The sequence below is a fragment of the Gracilinanus agilis genome, chromosome X, assembly GCF_016433145.1.
Source record: "Gracilinanus agilis isolate LMUSP501 chromosome X, AgileGrace, whole genome shotgun sequence".
Taxonomy (NCBI): Eukaryota; Metazoa; Chordata; class Mammalia; order Didelphimorphia; family Didelphidae; genus Gracilinanus; species Gracilinanus agilis.
In genome coordinates, this window is record NC_058136.1 from 35,033,196 (window position 1) to 35,053,960 (window position 20,765).

Sequence of the window (20,765 nt, forward strand, 5' to 3'; positions counted from 1 at the left end):
AATGACTTGCCCAAGGTCATAGAGCTAGTAGAAGACAGAGCCAGGATTTGAAACCAGATGCTCTGATTTCCAATCAATTGGCAAACATTTATTAAGCACTTACTTTATGCCAGGCACTATAAATAGGTTCTGGGGATATGGACACAAAAAGTAAACTACCTGTGTCCAAGGATCTTAATTCTAGCGGGGATGATAATACATGTGACTATAAAATATGGACCATGTGAAAGGGAATCCTTTGTTCTCTTTGCCTAAGATGAAGTTAAAATTTTGACAATAACTTAAGTAACCCCTACTTAGTACCTGGCTAGATTGTGAGGACAAGATTAGCTCTTTTGTCTACCTTTTGATTGAATCAACACAAGCTTGAACTAGGTGGAGGAGCTCACAAACCACTTAGTGAGTTCATACCTTACTTGATTCTAGATGAGAACAAGCCAGAAACTTAAAGGTATGGTTCCAAAGGTGAGAACTCAGGGGCAGGGACAGGAAACCACCATAAAAGCCATGAAAATCCCTGAGGAATCAGTCTGGTGAAGGTGACTAGTGAAGAGTGTCTCCTGGAGATAGTCTTTGAGGGAACTTCACTGGAGACTGTGGCTTAGACTGTGGCTTGGATTGAGGTGTCAACCTTGGATTCTGACTCCTGGATTACCTGGTTGGGTGAGTGAAAAGGGCTGACTACTTTCCTAGTTTCCTAAGAGACTAGCTTTCATCTTGGAGGAAGCCAGTAGTTACTACCGGCCCTCCTGGCTGAGGACTAGTATAAGTATTTTCTCTAACCTCTCTCACATTTCTCTGCCTTATTGTTTCCCACTCTATTTTTATAAATAAACTTCTGATTTGAGATATAATAACTACGGCCAACCACGTTATTTCACATAATTTAAGTCCAACCACTAAATTTGAATCTTACAACCAAAAAAAGAAAGTAATTGGACATGGGAAGGCATTAGCATCTCTAGGATATTCTTATCCTTTTTGGTGTCATAGACCTCTGAGGAAGCCTATTGATTCCTCAGAATAATGTTTTTTAAATGAATAAAATTCAGAGAAATATAAAGGAAACGTTATTATATTGAAATATAGCTATCTACCTACCTATCTATCTAAAAAGTCCACAAGTCCTGGGTTAAGAACCCCTACAGTTAGATATAACAGAAATTATTTCTTGTACACCTTTGATTATTAATATAAGGAAATGCATGCTTGCCAAAGGTATTCACTGCTGTCATGCACAGAGAATGTCCAGAGCAGAGCCTGAGTCAAAGTGGGATTCCTTATAAATGGAGAGAGGTCTTCCAGATGTTCCTGTTAATGGATAATAGGTTATTGATTGCATCAGGCTGTGGAACAGTGCCAAGGCTCCCAAGCTTGAGGCTCCATAATCACTTAAAGGGTTTAACCTAACTATCCACACAGGAACAAACAAGTAGATAAAGAATGACTATTGTCCACATTACAATATGTAGAGCTGGACTAGAGCACTGGTTGGGGAGTGGAGGTGGTGGTGGTGGTGGTGGGGGCAGAAGGGTGGAGAGAGAGAGAGAGAGAGAGAGAGAGAGAGAGAGAGAGAGAGAGAGAGAGAGAGAGAGAGAGAGAGAGAGAGAGAGAGCGCCCCCTTGGGCAGACAGTGCAGAAAGACAATGAAATGTAACCAGGATAAAATGGAAGGACAAAAGTAGGCTAAATTGCATTTGGGAAAGTGTGCTTTTCTTTCAATGACCCTAAGCTTTTCCCTGAAAGAAAAAAACATCTATTCAACACTAATATTCTCCAACATGGAATTTCACAATCTTTAAGAAATAAAAATTGTGAGTCACCGAAAGAGCTACGAAAAGACTTATGGTAGGCCTAAACCAGTTATCATCAATGATGGTTTATACATAAGAAGTGATGTAAGGAACAACAGGTAGACAACTCATGTGCTACTTTGGTACAAATGCCATCTTAAGAGCTCCAGAATGTTGAGTGAAGCCACAAAGGAAGACTCATGGGAAAACATGGACAAGAGATATGCAGAGAAAGAAGGCTTAGAAGATTTGTGATTTGCACAGTTGAAAGAGGGACCCACACTGATGAAATCACATACCCATTGAAGTACAAAAGCACATGAAGTTCTGCAAGCCTTAAGAAAAACAAAGAAATCCCAGCTCCTGTTAACATTACATTCTTGCACCATTCATTTTTACTAAATATAAAGCCTGTACTGACAACAATCCTAATTTTAGCTACAACTGATAGAAGCTATTTAAATCTTACCAATCAAGTCTCCAATACAAGGTATATGAGTGTCTTAGCAACTAAGCAGGTGTTTTAACACCTAACAATATCATTAAAGTACACAGCAGATGTTGGAAAGCTTTATAAAATGAAGCAACTTTGCATTACGTTTGACATTGAGGCAAACTGTTTCAAACTTGGAAAAGAAAACAACACACTGAAACAGTGGTAGACTGTATAACTGACTTTCCAAATATTATCAAAAGGAATATATGCCTTCTTTTAAAGAAAAGCCAATGCTTAATAGATTTTGGGTCTGAGAGTTGTCAGCCATTGTAAAATTATCAACTATTGAATGGTCTGCCATTTGGCCATTACCCACAAGTTCAGATGCAAAAATGGCCCTAAAAAGGAGAAATGCTGGGATGTGTCTATCCAGAGTTCAGGGGTTTAGCATTATCAGTCTTGTCAAGGATTTTGTTGTAGCCACAAGGCTACACACTGGGCTACTACCAAGTCCAGTGTTATCAAGATCCCTTTACTTCATATCAGTCCCAGACTGGTTGCTCTGTATCTAAGTCCCTGTTCTGGCACCATTCTCTGGTATCCTTCCTTTAGAATTGCTGTCTTTCCTAGCTTGTGCCAGCCTTACCAGGAACTGAATTCTTCCCCCAGTCTCCTGCCATCAGACAATCTGGATAGCATTCTCCATGTGTCCCTCAATTCCACTCACTTCTTTCACCTCAGTGAATACCCTCTTCTACCTTTGTTTAGATGATATCAGCTTTCTAATGAATCTCCCTATTGGTCTCCTGTCTCTTCTCTCTCCCATCTAGCTTTTAAAGTAACCTTCCTAATGTGAAGTTTGGATGCTGCTGCTTCCTTGATCAGAAACCTTACTAAGTTCAGAATAAGACAGAAATTCCTGTCTGGCATCCCAGATCCTCCATAACCTAGCTTTTCACCTTTATCACACAATATTCTCCTGAACCCATTCTATCTTCCAGACTAGTTTTAATACTAGCAAATCCTTGATCACATTCTTCACTCTCAAGCTGTCATCACGTATTCATGTTCTCCATTCATCCATATCACCTATGTTCCCTCCTTGTGTCTATCTGTTGGAATCTTTCTTTTCCTTTAAAGTTCAACTCAGACGCCATTCTTTCCACAAAGCCTTCCTTCCCTAATTCTGCCTGTCCCTCTACCTGCTATATTCATGTTGGTGAACCTATGGCACACATGCAGAGGGGGCTTCCCCCTTCCCCTCTCCATGGGCACCTGAAGACATTTCTCACATGACCTGCCCATCTGCTCAGCAGCTCATTGGGAGCTCTTCCTCTCTTCCCTGTCTGGGATAAGGTGGGAAGATGGTGGGGGTTGGGGAGGGACCTTACATGTGGCATGAGAGTTGCAGTCTGGGTTCTTGGTCTCTAAAAGGTTCGCCATCACTGTGCTACACCAATACCAAGCTGAAAGTGATTTCTCACTGCAACACTTGCCTGACTCTTTCCTTTTTCTCTATCACAATCTACTTATTTGGGTACATATCTTATCCCTCTAAAAGAATATAAGCTCTTTGAGGGCAAGGACTCCGGTTTTTTCATCTTTGTATTTCTAGCACCTAGCACAGTGTCTTGCACACATAGGTGTTTGGTGAATGAGTGAATACCCTTCTTGCCCATGATGAAATTACTCAAACCAATCATTTACACACCTCTGGGGTTAACCAACTTCCAACAACTCTGCCTACCTGGCTCTCAACTTATTTATTGCCTACTGCTACCTTTCTCTGTTGATCTACTCACCTATCAAGACTGTCGCACATATCTGGAAAAACAACATGATATCTGAGGTCTTTTCCACCTGTAAAATCCCAGGATGACAGGATCTTTTCATTCACTGATGGAACCTTTTCAGACTGCTCCCTTTTACCTCAGGGAATCTGGCTCTCATTAGTCTGGCCTGCCCCATATCCCACTGTGCCTAAGTAATAACAAAACCTGAAAAAAACAAGCCAGTCAACATCCCTTCACAGCGGCATGAGATGCGCTGTTCTTTAAACTTGAAAATGATATCCACAACTGCTTAAACATTCTTAGTCTTGAAGAATACAGTGCAGAAATGGGCCTTGAAGATCATCTCTTCTAACCCTTTCATTTTATAGAAGAAAAACCTGCGGCTCAGAGATGGGGAATGAAGTGTTCAATGTCTTCATTCCGTGAAAGCTCTTCCCTGCCACGTGGATGGACCCCTTTTCTCTGGAAGCGTTTCTTCTCAGCCCTCATTCTAATAGAACTGAATGAGCATGGGTGCCTGAGCTTCCCTGGGGAAGACAAGTGATTTTAGTGACTACTTTAGTAGCACTAAAGTGCTAAATTGCCACGGTAAAAACATTTTTGTTTTGTGTCCCTCTGAAAGCTGTAAAGAAAGTCAACAGTAAAAATAGGAAGCTGGTTTTATCCCTTCTCCCCACAAGGGGAACATACAAGCTCATTCTCCCCAAGGCAAGCCTGGGTGAAGAGATAAGCTTTGTACCAAGCCCTGAAAGGCGACAGGTTCAGACTCTTTCAGTCTGATTGGAAAATCAACCATACTCCAGAGGAATAACAATAAATTCTGGTGTCAACTACATGATGAAAACCTTTTTAATAAAAGTGCATGCATGTACGTGCACAGACACAGACACAGACCTACCCTAGTCTTTTAATGAAACATCTTCTCCTAGAGTGACAGAATTTTATGAGGACTGGTCACTCTAGACATTGACAGCAAAAGGAAACACTTTAGTGTATAGTCTGGTAAGAAACCTCCACTCCAAGCTACAGTCCAATGGAAAATTTTCCAAGACTCTTCAACTTATGCAATCTGCACCCATGAAGAGAGGATCTAAACATCAATTGCTTCAGAGATCCTTGAAGTGTTGAAGCCTGGAAAGGCTCAGGAGGAATCAAATATATTTGAGGAATAAAATATTTCAACCACTGAATTTCCCATATACCTGCATGTTGAAACATACACACATGATTTATTTTGTAAAAAGGCAACCAACATTTGGTCTAAATCAGGTGAAGTCATAAAGCAGGGCAACTTCTCCAGGTGATTCCTACAGAAAATGATGTTTAATGTGACTTGCATTGTTCTTGTCTCTCCATTCCCATAGGATTACTATAAATCTCTTAACAGATATCACCATCTTAAGTCTCCTTCTTCCCTTTCCAATCCACCCTACATACTCCATTCAAGGCTAATCTGATAATGCTTCTTGAACAATATCTCCCCATCGCTTCCTTCAAAGAACTTGACAACTCCTTATTAAGAGATGAAACCTAACCACTACTTTTTGGCATTCAAGGCCCCACAAAATCTGGTTCCATTTGCTTCTGTGACCATTTCTATTCCCTTATATAAAACTTCCACTCCATATAAATGGTTCACTAATATCATCCTCCAGGCATGTCATATACATTCCCACCTCCACTGCTGCTCATGATGTTCTCTCGGCTTGTCTAAATCTTATTCTGTTAATCTCTTCTGGCACTTGGCACAGCATAAGCTACCTTGGCTAAGTGGAGGGAGGCCACTGTCCATCAAGTTGCATGTGTTGTTTTTTTTAAACCCTTGTACTTCGGTGTATTGTCTCATAGGTGGAAGATTGGTAAGGGTGGGCAATGGGGGTCAAGTGACTTGCCCAGGGTCACACAGCTGGGAAGTGGCTGAGGCCGGGTTTGAACCTAGGACCTCCTGTCTCTAGGCCTGACTCTCACTCCACTGAGCTACCCAGCTGCCCCCAAGTTGCATGTGTTTTGAGAAAGTCACTTAAATGTTTTCCTTTGCTACAAGGGAAGGTACAAAGGGAGCAAAGGTATATGGGAGAACAAATGGTGTAACAAACAAGAGGTATCAAGAAGAACTTTTTAATGGAGAGGTCCTTTCCATTCTAAAAAACTGAGGTCTTTTATTAAGGAGAATAGGAGAAAAATAGCAGTAAAACTGGCAAGGACTTTAGTCATTTAATTCAACTCCTTTGTTTTATGAAGGGAAGACCTGAGGCCCAGAGTCAAAGTGACCTGCCCAAGGCCACACATCTGGCATCACTGCTGAGTCTCTTCTACTATACCACTATGCCTCAACAAACAGAAAGAAGCAGCTCTGGGATGACTATGTCCACATTCTTCATGCCACACCCACAACCAAAAGTGGTCAAACCCAATAAAATCATATAGTCTCATCATTGCCTGGCTTTATTTTTTTCGACTACTTAGGTATAGAACTTATGGATATAACCGCAAAACCACTGTCAGTGATCTCTGAGGTATCACAGGATTTTCAGAAAGGGGAAAAGTATAGATTCTACAACCTATCAGACAGTAAGCCTGATGTTGATTCCTGGAAATATATGTAAACTGATTATTAAATGGATGGTTCATGAGGACTTATGAAGTGATGCATTATATTTAAATAACTATAAGATAAGCATGTATTCAGTAAGGAAGGTAGATCTACTAAATTTCCTTTTATAACAATAAACAGGCAGCAAGGTGGATAGTGGGTAGAGTGCTGGACTTGGACTTCAAAAGACCTGAGTTCAAATGCTGCCTCAGACACTTATTTAGCTATGAGATCTTGGGCAAGTCCCTGGTCTTAGTCTGCTCAGCAACTTCATCAAATATCTAGCTATAAGGTATAGAAAGCATGTTTACTAAATCTGCAAGTGGCACAAATCTAGAAGCAATGGTTAATACATTAGCTGATAGAAAAGGACCTAAAAAGAGCAATAGGTTGTAATGGAGGTTGAATCCATTTGGATGAAACAGAAGAGAGGTAAATGTAAAGTCCTGGACTTGGATTCAGGAGTCCAAGCAGAAATATCAGATGATAGAAGGTTACAGTGGACCCAAAAGGAGTCAACAGTACAATGTTGTAACCAAGAAAACAAATATAATTCCAGACTAAATTCATTAAGAGCACAGTGTCCTGAACAAGGCAGATGATCGTCTCTATACTATGCTGTAATCATACCATATCTACACAGTACCATGCTCAGCTAGGAACACATTTGAAAAAGAATATTGGATGTGCTCCAGCTTGTCAAAGGAAGGTCACCAGGATGTTACGAGGATTGGAAGTCATGCCACATAAGACTTTCTTGGGGGATTTGGAGGTGTTGAGACTAAAGAGAAGACTTAAAATATCATTCTGTCTTCAACTGTTTGAAGGGTTGTCTTAAGGAAGAGGGAGCAGAATTATTCTACTCAATCCTAGAAAGCAAAACAAGGAGCAATGTGTAGAAGCTACAGCAAGGCCAATTTGAGAAGAACTTCCTAATGATTAAAGCTGTCTTCAAAATGGCAGAGGCTGCTTCAATTCCCAGTCGTTCGAAGTTTTCAGGCAGAGAGGATGATGACTTGTCAAAGATGTTGTAGGAAGGATTCATGGGTCAGGTAGAAGTCAGACTAGCTGACCTCTAACATTCCTTCCAACTGAAATTCTCTATCATTTGAAAGACTGACAATAATTAATCTCTTCCATGGTAGCCTGCCATAGCTAATGGCTTTCTAGCTTGTACTGCCAGAAAAGAACTGCCTAGTTTGGATCTAAACACTTCTGGACAAGCAGAAGTGAACTCCTTGTTCCTCTATTTAACAACCTCTCATCTTCTCAGCAGGACAAGAAGGTAATGGCGTAAAATTAGGCACAGAAGGCACTAATGGAAGATTTGATGGAAACTAGTGGAGGGGGAGAAGAAAGCAGCAAATCAAGTATTTGGGCAATTCTCTTACCTTTGGGGAAAGAGTGAAGCCTTGGAAAAACTTCTTCATTAAAGTTTTGACTCCAGGTAAGAAAAATAAACTCTACTGAGGTCCAATTCCATCAACACAAATCTTCCTTTTCTACTTTCAAAAACTTTGGAAATTAACTCAGTTAATACAGCTATTTTGCTTCTTATATGAAATTATCCTTCTGGTTTAGAAATAAATATAGAGGTTTCTTCTTTTGAGAAAATGGAGAATTCTGAGTGGCTTTTTTTTTAAGAGCACTCTTAACAGAGAAAAAAAATCTGAATAATTGAGTATTTAGGACATATGGAAAAGGAACCAAGGAAAGGAAGAAGCACTTATTAAGCCTACAGTAACATGCTGGGCACTGTGCAAAGAATTTTATAAAAACCAACTCATTCGATCATAATATTTTCAAACCAGTTTTGGGAAGGTAAGCAATAGACTTAAATAGTTTGCATAAATAATGAATAGAAGACTATATTGAAGATAGAGAAAATTTACAAGTAGTCTATTCAATGGTTTTCTATTTAAAACTACTAATTTAATCAATAAACTGCAAACCTTATAAGAAGCTGGAAATGTGTGGCAGGATCAAGTAACCTCGATTTCCACCGGAGGGTTATGGCCAGCTAAAAGCTAGGGACTATGATATTCACAAAACGAGACTACACAGAGATGGACACAATTTAAATAGGGAAAAACAACTGACTGCCATAGTCTTCAATGTATGTACTAAGCTATAAGATGCAAGTCCCCTAGGAGTGAAACAATTTAGAAGGTCTCATCCCCTTTTCTCTCTATTTAATGAACCACCCAATACTAGCAGCAGGAGTTTTGTGACAAGGGAAGCAGCTTTTTCTTAAAATTCTTATATTAATGCAGTCTTATCACATTATATCCTTCAATTTGTTTGACCAAAGGTTAACAAGGCTCCTGGACTAATGAGGCTAGGGGAGTTAAAAACATTTCAGGATACAAATCAGTTTTCCCAATTAATGGCAAAGGTAATATATTCCTTTCCAAGAAAAGGTCCATTTCACTACATTTTTCAAATTACCACAATACAACTTTTGAAACCCTGAGATAGTACTTAAAGGGAAAAGAAAAATTAGGCGGAATGGATTATCAGCCTAGCCAGAGGGACATGGATGAGATGAGAATCAGAACACATGAGCAAGGTAGCCTCAGTTATATTGTTATGGTATTCCAGGAAAGCTGAATGCAGATTGAATTCGTGTCACTCATCTGACCAGCTCCCTGATGGATTTTCCCCACAGAAGACAGAAACAAAGGTCTAAGAAATACAGAGATGTTAAGAAAAGCAACCCACCCCTCTACCACACTAGTACCAGTTGCCCCATATACCTTACATGTACACAGACTGTACATGCAACCTCTGCCCTTAGAATGTGAGCTCCTATAGGGCAGTGACATTTGTTTGCCTTCCTTTGCACTCTCAGCATTTAATTCTTAATGCTATATATAGTAAGTGCTCAATAAATGCTTCTCGTCATTGTTGTTGGTGGTGGCGGCGGCGGTAATTATGATGATGACAATGTCGGAGTTATTCCTGAATCAGTTAATTGGGCACTCAGACCTTGATGGAACAAGACTAAAAATTAATAGAAAGCTTAGCAGAATAAAAATGAGAAAAGGAAATGGTGAGCAAGTAAAATATCTTTAAACTCATCTATTTAAAGAAGGAACAGATGCCTCTCAAAAGGAAAATGGATGAAGGAAGAGAAAGCAACTTTGATCATTATAATTTAATATACATTAATCAACAACTTTAGCAAAGTTGGAGGATACAAAATAAATGCACATAAATCATCAGCATTTTTATATATTTCCAACACATCACAACAGCAAGAGGTAGAAAGAGAAACACCATTTAAAATCACCCTAGACAATATAAAATACTTAGGAATCTATCTACCAAAACAAACACAGGAATTATACAACCACAACTACAAGACACTTTCCAAACAAATAAAACTAGATCTAAATAATTGGAAAAACATTGATTGTTCATGGGTAGGACGAGCTAACATAATAAAAATGACCATTCTATCCAAATTAATTTTCCTATTTAGCTCCATACCTACCAAACTACCAAGAAACTTTTTTACTGAATTAGAAAAAACTATAACAAAGTTCATTTGGAAGAACAAAAGATCAAGAATATCAAGGGAAAAAATGAAAAAAAAAGTGAAGAATGGGGTACTAGCAGTACCAGATCTTAAACTGTACTATAAAGCAGTGGTCATCAAAACAATATGGTACTGGCTAAGAGACAGAAGGGAGGATCAGTGGAACAGAGTTGGGGTAAGTGACATCAGCAAGACAGTGTATGATAAACCCAAAGAGCCCAACTTTTGGAACAAAAATCCACTATTTGACAAAAACTGCTGGGAAAATTGGAAAACAATATGGGAGAGATTAGGTTTAGATCAACATCTCACACCCTACACCAAGATAAATTCAGAATGGGTAAATGACTTGAATATAAAGAGGGAAGCTATAAATAAATTAAGTGAACACAGAATAGTATACTTGTCAGATCTCTGGGAAAGGAAAAAATTTTAAAACCAAGCAAGAGTTAGAGAAAATTACAAAATGTAAAATAAATAATTTTGATTATATTAAATTAAAAAGCTTTTGTACAAAAACGATGCGACCAAAATCAGAAGGGAAACAACAAACTGGGAAAAAATCTTTATAACAAAAAACCCTGACAGAGGTCTAATTACTCAAATATACAAGAAGTTAAATCAATTGTATAAAAAAATCAAGCCATTCCCCAGTTGATAAATGGGCAAGGGACATGAATAGGCAATTTTCACATAAAGAAATCAAAAGTATCAATAAGCACATGAAAAAGTGTTCTAAATCTCTAATAATTAGAGAAATGCAAATCAAAACAACTATGAGGTATCACCTCACACCTAGCAGATTGGCTAAAATGATAGCAGGGGAGAGTAATGAATGTTGGAGGGGATGTGGCAAAATTGGGACATTAATGCATTGCTGGTGGAGCTGTGAACTGATCCAACCATTTTGGATGGCAATTTGGAACTATGCTCAAAGGGCTATAAAAGAATGCCTGCCCTTTGATCCAGACATACCATTGTTGGGTTTGTACCCCAAAGAGATTATAGATAAACAGACTTGTATGAAAATATTTATAGCCACTCTTTTTGTGGTGGCAAAAAACTGGAAAATGAGGGTATGCCCTTCTATTGAGGAATGGCTGAACAAATTGTGGTATATGCTGGTGATGGAATACTATTGTGCTCAAAGGAATAATAAACTGGAGGAATTCCATGTGAACTGGAAAGACCTCCAGGAATTGATGCAGAGTGAAAGGAGCAGAGCCAGAAGAACATTGTACACAGAGACCAAAACACTGTGGTAAAATAGAATGTAATGGACTTCTGTACTAGCAGCAATGCAACGACCCAGGACAATTCTGAGGGATTTATGGAAAAGAACGCTACCCACATTCAGAGGAAGAACTACAGGAGTGGAAACACATAAGAAAAACAACTGCTTGAACACATGGGTTGAGGCGGACATGATTGGGGATGTAGACTCGAAACTACCACACCAATGCAAGTATCAACAATTTGGAAATAGTTCTTGATCGATGACACATGTTAAAACCAGTGGAAATGCGCATCGGCTATGGGGGGTGGGGGGAGGGGAAAGTAAGAACATGAATCATGTAACCATGATAACTTTTCGAAAAAATAAAAATTATTTTAAAAATAATTTAATATACATGTTTAACCAATGCAAATGTAATACCATAACAGGAAGACCAAAAAAGTCATAGAAACTCTTAGCTGACAGATGAAATATCCTTTCCAGAAGGAGAAGTATAGTAGCAGGGAGCAGCACATTCTGAACTATGCCCAAAGGGCTATACAACTGAGCATACTCTTTGACCCAGAAATACCACTACCAAGTCTGTATCCCAGAGAGATTTTTTTAAAAGGGAAAAGGACCTTATAAACAAAAACATTTATTGCAGCTCCTTTTGAGGGCAAAGAATTGGAAATTGAAAGGAGGCTCATCAACTGAGGAATGGCTGAACAAGCTGGAGTATATGACTATGATGGAATACTATTTTGCCAAAAGAAATGATGATCAGGATGCTTTCAGAAAAACCTAGAAAGACATACACAAACTCATGGAAAGTGAAATGAGCAGAACCAGGGGAACATTGTACACCGTAAGAGCAATACTGTTAGGATGATCAAAACTGTGAATGACTTGAGCTACTCTCAACAATACAATGATCCAAGATAATTCCAAAGGTCTTAAGATAAAAAATGGTATCCACCTCCAGAGAAAGAAACGATGGAGTCTGAATACAGACTGAAGTACACTTTTTAAACTTTATTTTTCTTCTTCTTGTTCTGTTTTCTGGGGACTGTGTTTTCCTTTATAATGCAACTAATATGGATCTAAGTTTTGCATAACTACACATGTATAACCTATATCAAATTTCTTACCTTCTCAAGGAAGGGGGAAGAGAAAGAAAGACAGAGAAAAAGTGGAACTCAAAATTTTTAAAAATGAAAGTTAAAAACTCTTTTACATGTAATTGGAAAAAATAAAACATTTTCCAAAAAAACCCAACAAAAACAATCTGTTTAAAAATGTGCGTGATGGCTAGCGGGGGAGGAGAGGGGAAGTTCAAATATATAAAGATATAAAATAATTACTCACAAATATGGCACAAATGTCATTAATAAGAGTGAGGCTATTAGTTGATCACGCTATGTCATTTCTCAATATATACATCACTTGTTCTCCTCTCTGTCACCTAAAATCTAGTGTTCAGAGCTGAAATGAATTTTAACATTTAAAACTTTTCCTTAAGTGCACACAATAAACATTAATTAATTTATTTGTTTGTTTGCTTGCTTGTTTATTTTCTTTTCCTCTTTGAATTTTTATTTTTAGAAAAATTTTCCATGGTTACATGATTCATGTTCTTAACCGCCCCCCCCCAAGTAGTCGATGCACATTTCCACTGGTTTTAACAATAACATTTAAAACTTTTATAGAACTTTTTAATTCTCATCTAACCTCTTCATTTTATAATCAAGGAGAGCTAGAGAAGATTAGAAAACACAGCCAAGTGTCATAATGTATGTACAGAGCACTAGATTTAGGGTCAGAGAGCCGGTAACTGAATCACATGCTTCAGACATTCACTAGCTGTGTATCCTGGGGCAAATCACTTAATTCACTCAGCCTCTGTTTCCTCTTTTGCAAAACAGTGGTAATAGTAGCCTATCAGGTATTTTTCAAACTGAAAAAAAAAAAAATGACATCATCACCAGAAGTGACTTAGCAAAGGATTTTTTCAGACCCTAGTTAGTACTCCAAGTTGATATGCCAATTTAATAATTATACTTCTGTGATAGTTTCTAGACAAATCATATTAGATGGATTCAATTAAAAAGTGTCTTATAAATGTTAAGTAGCACCTACATCATTTACCTTTCAATTTACACTATCGAAGCCATTCTTCTCAGTCCATTGCTCATATTATTGCTTCCTGAATTAGTCCATTCCTCCAAGGTGTGAGGAGAGGAGGAATGAAGGAATATGATTGAGTTGAAAGAATTAATCTGGAGTAAGAATTAATGGCTTCATTCGGAAAATGTGATAGATGCCCTGGAGTATGGCTGGGAACTTCCTTTCTTTTGCTTAGTTAAAGGATTATTTTTAAAATGGGAAGGAGATTTTTTTAACGTCTTCTTTCCAAGATTCATCCCTTTTGGAAAAAATTTCTTTAAGATTTAACTTGATTTAAACTTAAAATGTACTTGGAGAAATAAAGGGTGACACAAGTTTGGACAAAAATCATTCCAATGTAACCTAATGCAGAAAATATACAGTAGCAGATCCCCAGCATTTAGCACAGTGCCTGGCACATAGTAGTAGCTGCTTAATAAACGCTTACTGACTGACTGAGAGCTGACAGCCAAGCTACTAACAAGCTTTTTAGGGTGTACAAAATTCTCTCCAGTTCAATAACAAGCCACCAGCTAGCCAACATATCAAAAAAAGTGTAGGGGATCCACTTTAAACTGAAACTGTGACACAGTAAAGCACTGAGTCATGACACGAGATTGAGTGGAGATAGGTGACATGGTATAGTGCAAAGAACATTAGACCTGCAGTCTAAAGACTAGGTTGGAACCATTAGTGAGGCTTATCAAAAGCCATCTGGTAGCAAGATAGATAGATAAAGCACTGGACCTGGAGTCGGGAAGACTAGAGTTCAAATCTGGCCTCAGATGCTTTCTAGCTATAATAGCCTTGGGCAAGTTGTTTAGCCCTATTTACCTAAGTTTCCTCATCTGTAGAGTGGGGAAATCTATCCCTCGCCAGAGGTTTTTGTGAGGATCAAATGAGATGGTATGTGCAAAGCATTTTGTGGACCTTATAGTGCTATATAAACACTATTTTACCAGCTAGGAGACTTGGTTTAAGTCTATTTAACCTTTCTGGGCTCCGACTTTCCTTATCTACTTCACACGGCTTTATAAAAAATCTTTTTTTTGTTTTAAACCCTTACTTTCTGTCTTAGTAATGATTCTAAGACAGAAGGGCAAGAGCTAGGCAGACAGGGTTAAGTGACTTGCCTAGGGTCACACAGCCAGGAAGTGTCTAAGGCCAGATTTGAACCCAGGTTCTCCTGCGCCTGGTGCTCTAATCACTGTGCTATATAGCACAAAAGATTCATAAATTTTAATGTTATATAGATATGGGCTTTTATTACTGCACATCAATTATGCACATGCAATGCTGGCCAAAATTATAACAGCAGAATTGAGGGTTGGAAGGTATTAAGTTCTAAGATGAATGCAGAATCTGGGGAAAGAGTGACGAGAGAGTACACTTTTGCTCCACATTCCCTCAAACGCTCTAGGGTCAGGGAATGCCCAAAAGGTAATAAATGGCAACAGTAATCTTCCTCTATGGCACTGCTAACACCAGTAGACACAATCCATGACACTTGGCTTTTTCCCCCTGTTTCAAAAGGAATTAAGCATACTGTCTGAATGTTTCCCTTTCCTGCATCTGTCTGATAAAATGACACTGGTTTCCATTCTGTAGGCATTTAATCGCCTATAAATATTTTAGCCATCAAGAAAGTTGGCTTTATAGCTAATGTCTCTACCTCGATAAGAATTTTTACTCCCAATCATTTTGCTATGAGCAAAAGAGCTGTTTTCTCTGAAGAGCAAAGGAATCTGCCGTTTGAAAGATCTGAACTTATTCCTTAAAAATAAATCCTTCTACAAATATCATTAGTTAAAACTCCTTATGAACGGCTTAGTCAATCTTCTAATCTACTCCCCTTTGCTCTACATAAACTCTAGAAAAGACTAAACATCAATTTAACTCACCAGTTACTAAATGCTAAAGGTCAAATTGCTACTCATAATGTGCATGAAAGCTAAAAATTAACTCTATATAAAACTCTCTCTATAAAATATGGAACTGTATGGTGCTAACTGTAATGACGAATACGCGAGTTCAAAATATTGTACTGTTGGTTATTGAAATCAGACTGCTAGAACTCTCCTGTCCCTTCGACTTCAACAAACAGCCCACAGCATGGATTATCTGTCTGTTGCTTGGCAACCTGAGAAAAGGCTAAAGTAGAGCTCAGAAGCACCAAGTACTAAAAAGGCAGATGGTTTGGGGGGTGGGGGGGGGATGGAGATGAGGCCTAGCAAGGAAAAATAGGTGGCCCTAGCAAAGAAGTAAATAAGAAATAACTTTGAAGATGGAAAAAACATAATCCAAATACTTCGAAGCAGCAGCCCAAGCACAATAATATCTTCTTTATCTGCTAACATTTGAAAATGAGTTCTAACATACAAGTTAATTTTCTAGATAAAAGAAGCTTATACCTTTCAGTCAAAACTTTGTTTTTTCATGGAACTCGAAGATATAGTTTATATGTGGTCTGCTTTCCTAAACTGAGAACTGGAATATATCTTTTTCTGATGACTCGCCATTTTCATTAGATAGGTATTTGTTTTGTAGCCGGAAGAATCTTAAGTGGCATGAATTACTCCACAGAATCCCAAAAGAGTGAGTCCCCTCAAACTTGGGGTGCTGCTTTTATACCCACATTCTTAACTGTCCTAACTGTCCCTCTCTTGGGATTCTATGGGGTAATTCACCCCACTTAAGATTCTTCTGGCTACCGTTACCATCAATCAACAAGCATTAATGAATTCTCTGACTCGTGTCAGGCAATGGCTGAGGCACTAAACAGGCAAATTCAAAGAACTGAACAATCCCTACTCACAAGGAGCTTACGTTTAAATGGGGAAGGCAATGGGTATACATAGGATTGTTTGGGCTCGTTTTGTGTCTCCTGTCCAGGTTTCCTATTTCCTTGGTGTTAAACAGTCAGTTGCCACTCCTCCATTGTCTTTAGTAACAAATTTAACCATCCTTCCGATTTGCTTTTTTCTAATCTATTGTGAATTCATGAACAATCAAGCCAAAAGTTTATAAAGTTCCGAGGGCCTCTGAAATAACATGCATGGGCTTTGTTGTAGCTAATGCCCTTGTTCAGAGTTTATGGCTGTGTTGTGGAAGGCTATGCGTGACCACCAGAAAGGGAGTTTATTGCTCTCAGAATAATTTTGACAGAACTCATGCAAATGGCCACAATCACCCTATGTCGTGGGTTCCCTATCACTGGCAGCTGGTCAGGCCCTGGTTATGTACGTTGCAGAGAATCCTAGATGATTTCTGAGGTGTCTCTCAGCTCTGCTTCTCTGAGCCCAAGAGCTCACTGCTAGAATGTAGTAGGGAGTTGCTAAGTTACAAGAATAGTCACTTCAAGTTCATCTTTCTTACCTTTGCACTTCCTAATAAACCCAGAGAAATGGCAACTCGAGCTCGAAGATCCGGTCTATCCTTTGGCCACACGTATGAAAGCATTACTTTTAGGATTTTCTGAGTATCTACATCTTTTAGCTGTTGAAAGAAAAAAAAGGAAAAAATATTGAGATGCAACTTCAAATGTAAATATTCTTTACTATTTGAAAATCTGCATCAATATTAGGTAATTTAAGAGGAAATGACACTACAAATACCACTTATTCTGAATTTAAATTCAGTATTTTCAAAACACTTTAAAATATTTTAGGAAATGTAAGGCTAGTCCAAAACATTTTTTTTTAAAGCTTAAGGGTTTTTCTTAATTTTTAAAACAGAAATATCAATCTCGGATTCTAAATTATTCTAGAGAATGTTAGGAGGGAAGGAGATTATCTTCATTAAATCATCAGAAAATTCCATAAAAACAAGAGAAACAACTCCTCCTCAAAGTTTACAGTCAGAAGCATTACATTTCTGGAGTTATTTATTTCATTTTTTAAAAAATGTATTTTTATTTTCAGCTACAAATTCTCTCCATTCCTCTACGCCATCCGCCATCCATTGAGAAGGCAAGAAATGATACCCATTATAGATATGAAGTCATGCAAAATATATTTCCACATTAGCTGTGATCCTTCTCCTCCCCAACCCCAGAAAAAAGAAAAAAAGAAAAAAAATATGCTTCAATCTGCATTCTGAGTCCATCAGTTCTCTGGCTTGAAGTGGACAGCATTTTTCATCATGAGTCCTTTTAATTTATTTCATACTGTCATTTGGAAAACTTCAAGGTCCTATGTCACTTCTCATAATAGAACACAGATGAGTGTGAGACCTGGCACTAGCTAAACACAGCCAAGTAACTGTAAAAACAAATATATTCAACAATATAGCCTGCTGGCTGCACCCACTGGCCTTGGCCTTAACCCAATCTGCTTCTTTAATCTCAAATGCTCATTGCCTTTTTTTCCCCACCAGTCCCAATAACTCCAACAAATCACTTTATTTTACTTTAAAGTATCATGAGCATAAAGTAAGGAAAGCAAATCCAAGATTATGACAGAGAGGGACACCAGACATCCTAAGCCTGAGGTAGAAGGGAGAAGGGCTGGCGTACTGTACAAGAGCAGAGCTTGAAATGATCTTTCAGCAAAAGGTGCTAAAAGTTACTTGATTTCAAGCAGTTTTTGACATTAAGAAGAGAAAAAATATGTACTACAGAAAGGAAACTCATAAATTGCACACAGTCATTTTCTTCTTGGAGTTTCACAAACTATATTCAGAGTCTATTTTTGTCAGTTTGCTGAGTACAGACTACCATAAATAAGATCATGTCATACGATATTGAAAACAGAAGAAGCTACAGTCTACTGCTGCTTTAAAACCTTATGGCAGCATCAATATTAAATACTGAAAGTACATTAAACAAAATTAAACCCCAAATATGTGTGTATAGACATACACATGCATACAAAAGTACACTCTCCCCTTCTCTCTCTCTCTCCCCTTCTCTCTCTCTCTCTCTCTCTCTCTCTCTCTCTCTCTCTCTCTCTCTCTCCCCTTCTCTCTCTCTCTCTCTCTCTCTCTCTCTCTCTCTCTCTCTCTCTCTCTCTCTCTCTCTCTCATATATATATATATATATGAATGAAGTCTAATAAGTAGGTAGCTTTTTTTTGGTAAAGAGAAGGGAGCTATAATTTCAAATTCATTTTTCCAACATACTATTACTAAATCAGTATCATTTTGGTGCATTCAGAACACAGACAGGGACATTTCAATTGCTTAAGCATTTCCTGAGTGTTGTAAGCCTTATTTTTTCTTGATGAATCAACAATAAAAAGTCCCTGCCCTGCAGGGCTTTGGGAAGCTCTCTCTCCTGTCAGGACCTCCTACAATATACACCAACAAGGACACGGAGAACTTATGGCTAAAAGCAAGAAAATTATTCTAGTTGGGTTAATTGTGCATAAAATGTCACCACTTCATTTAACAAAATGGGTTCCAAAGTTGTGTAATTACGCATTATGAATCCATTAAGCTATAAAGTACATGACTTCGGTTCTAGTTTAGGTAAAGTACAAAGTTTGAAAAAATAATTTCTCCTTTTTAAGCTAAGGCCAAAACTAAATCCAATAAATGATGGCATGCATTTAAAAAATACATATTCCTCATCCCCTACCTCCTTTTCACATACATACATACATACATACATACATACATACATACATACATGGCACAGGAAATCTATGCAAAAAAGGAAAAAGGAAGAAATGGAAACTAAACTTCCCCCTTTTTTTTTTTTATAAAAAAGAAATGGTTTTTGAGAGGCACTTGAAAGACTGAAGGACATGATTTGGGGATATTTTTGTTCTCATTTTTCATTAAAGAATTCCACAGCAATTTCTCTACAATGCACAAAAATGAAATTGGTGGACTCAACTGGCCTCTCGATACATAATATATCACATTTTAAAACCACCACAACTAATTCCTCGGCCCAGCACACTCAAGAGGAATACTGAGGAAATCCAAGGGGGGTGGGGGGAGAGATAGTAAACCATTAAAATAATATTTATATAGTGCTTTAAAGGTTGCACAGCACTTTACATATATTATCTCATTTGATTCTCACAACAACACTGGGTGGCAGGGACTATTATTATATTCATTTTACAGTTGAGGAATTAAAATAGGTTAAGTGACTTGCCCAAGACCACACAGTTAATATATGTCTGAGTTAGGATTTTAACTCAGGTCTTCCTAACTCCAACTACAACACCATGTCACCTATCTGCCTCTAGAAAAGGGAAGAGCCACAAGTCTGAGACTAAATGAGATATCATTGTTTCATCAGCTAAAATTTTCGATTCAAACTAATCAGAAAGCAAAACTAGATAGAGATCGCTTTCCGAGTGAATTCCTAAAATAAAAATAAAACGGAGGAAAGAAATTGGATTCTTTGAAAAACACTGAGTGGCTGGAGGAACTCTTAATAACTTGCATTTAACTTAGCCTACTAGTGGAAGACTAGGAAATTCCTGAGACTATCACCTTTGTATTAGTACAACCACTGTCCAACAGTCCAAAGTAGTAACTGGTCCAAGGTAGGCCTAAAAAAATCCTCACACTTGTTGACTGCTTTACATATATAAACAACAAGTAATTCTGAGTCATCTACTATGTGTCAGGCTCTGCTCTCAAGGAGATCACATTCCAAACAACTATGTATAAACAAGATACACAGAGGATAAAAACTGGGGGAAACTCGGAGAGAAGGCGTCAGCATTTAGGGGACTGGGAAAGGTTTCTTGTAGAAAGTGGGATTTTATCTGAGACTTGAAGGTAGAGATGAGGAGGAAGATTATTCCAAGGATGAGGGACAACCAGTAAATATGTTTGGAGCAGGGAGATGGAGTGTCATACGAGAGAAACAGAAAGGAGGCCAGTGTCACTGGATTGTAGACTGAATGGATGGGAGGAAGGTATAAGACTGGGAAAAAAAACAGATAGAGGCCAGGGTATGAAGGGTTTAATAACCAAAGAGAGGGCTTTATATTTGATTCTAGAAGTGATTAGGGGAGGGGGCACGAACATGGCATGGTCAGAGCCACACTTTAGGAAGATTACTTCAAAAGCTGAGTGGAATGAGGCCAGACTTGTCTAAAGAAGTCCAAACAAAAGGTTATTGCAACAGTCAGGTGAGAAGTGATAGGGGCTTGCATAGGAGTGGTTACCCTATCAAAAAAGAGAAGGGGCTTATAAGAGAGATATATTGTAAAGGTATCAACAGAACTTGGAAGCAGATTAGCTGGGGGTGGAAGGGTAAATGCT

At 38.2% G+C, this 20,765-nt stretch overlaps 1 protein-coding gene across 1 annotated transcript in view; it reads right to left on the bottom strand.

The window, feature by feature from the left end:
- ABCB7 (ATP binding cassette subfamily B member 7) overlaps window positions 1-20,765 on the bottom strand; it is a 155,881-nt gene that overhangs the window by 37,711 nt on the left and 97,405 nt on the right. Inside the window, exon 4 of the mRNA XM_044682798.1 lies at window positions 16,914-17,033. Within this exon, the coding sequence (XP_044538733.1) occupies window positions 16,914-17,033 (120 nt within the window). The remainder of the gene's footprint in view (window positions 1-16,913; window positions 17,034-20,765) is intronic.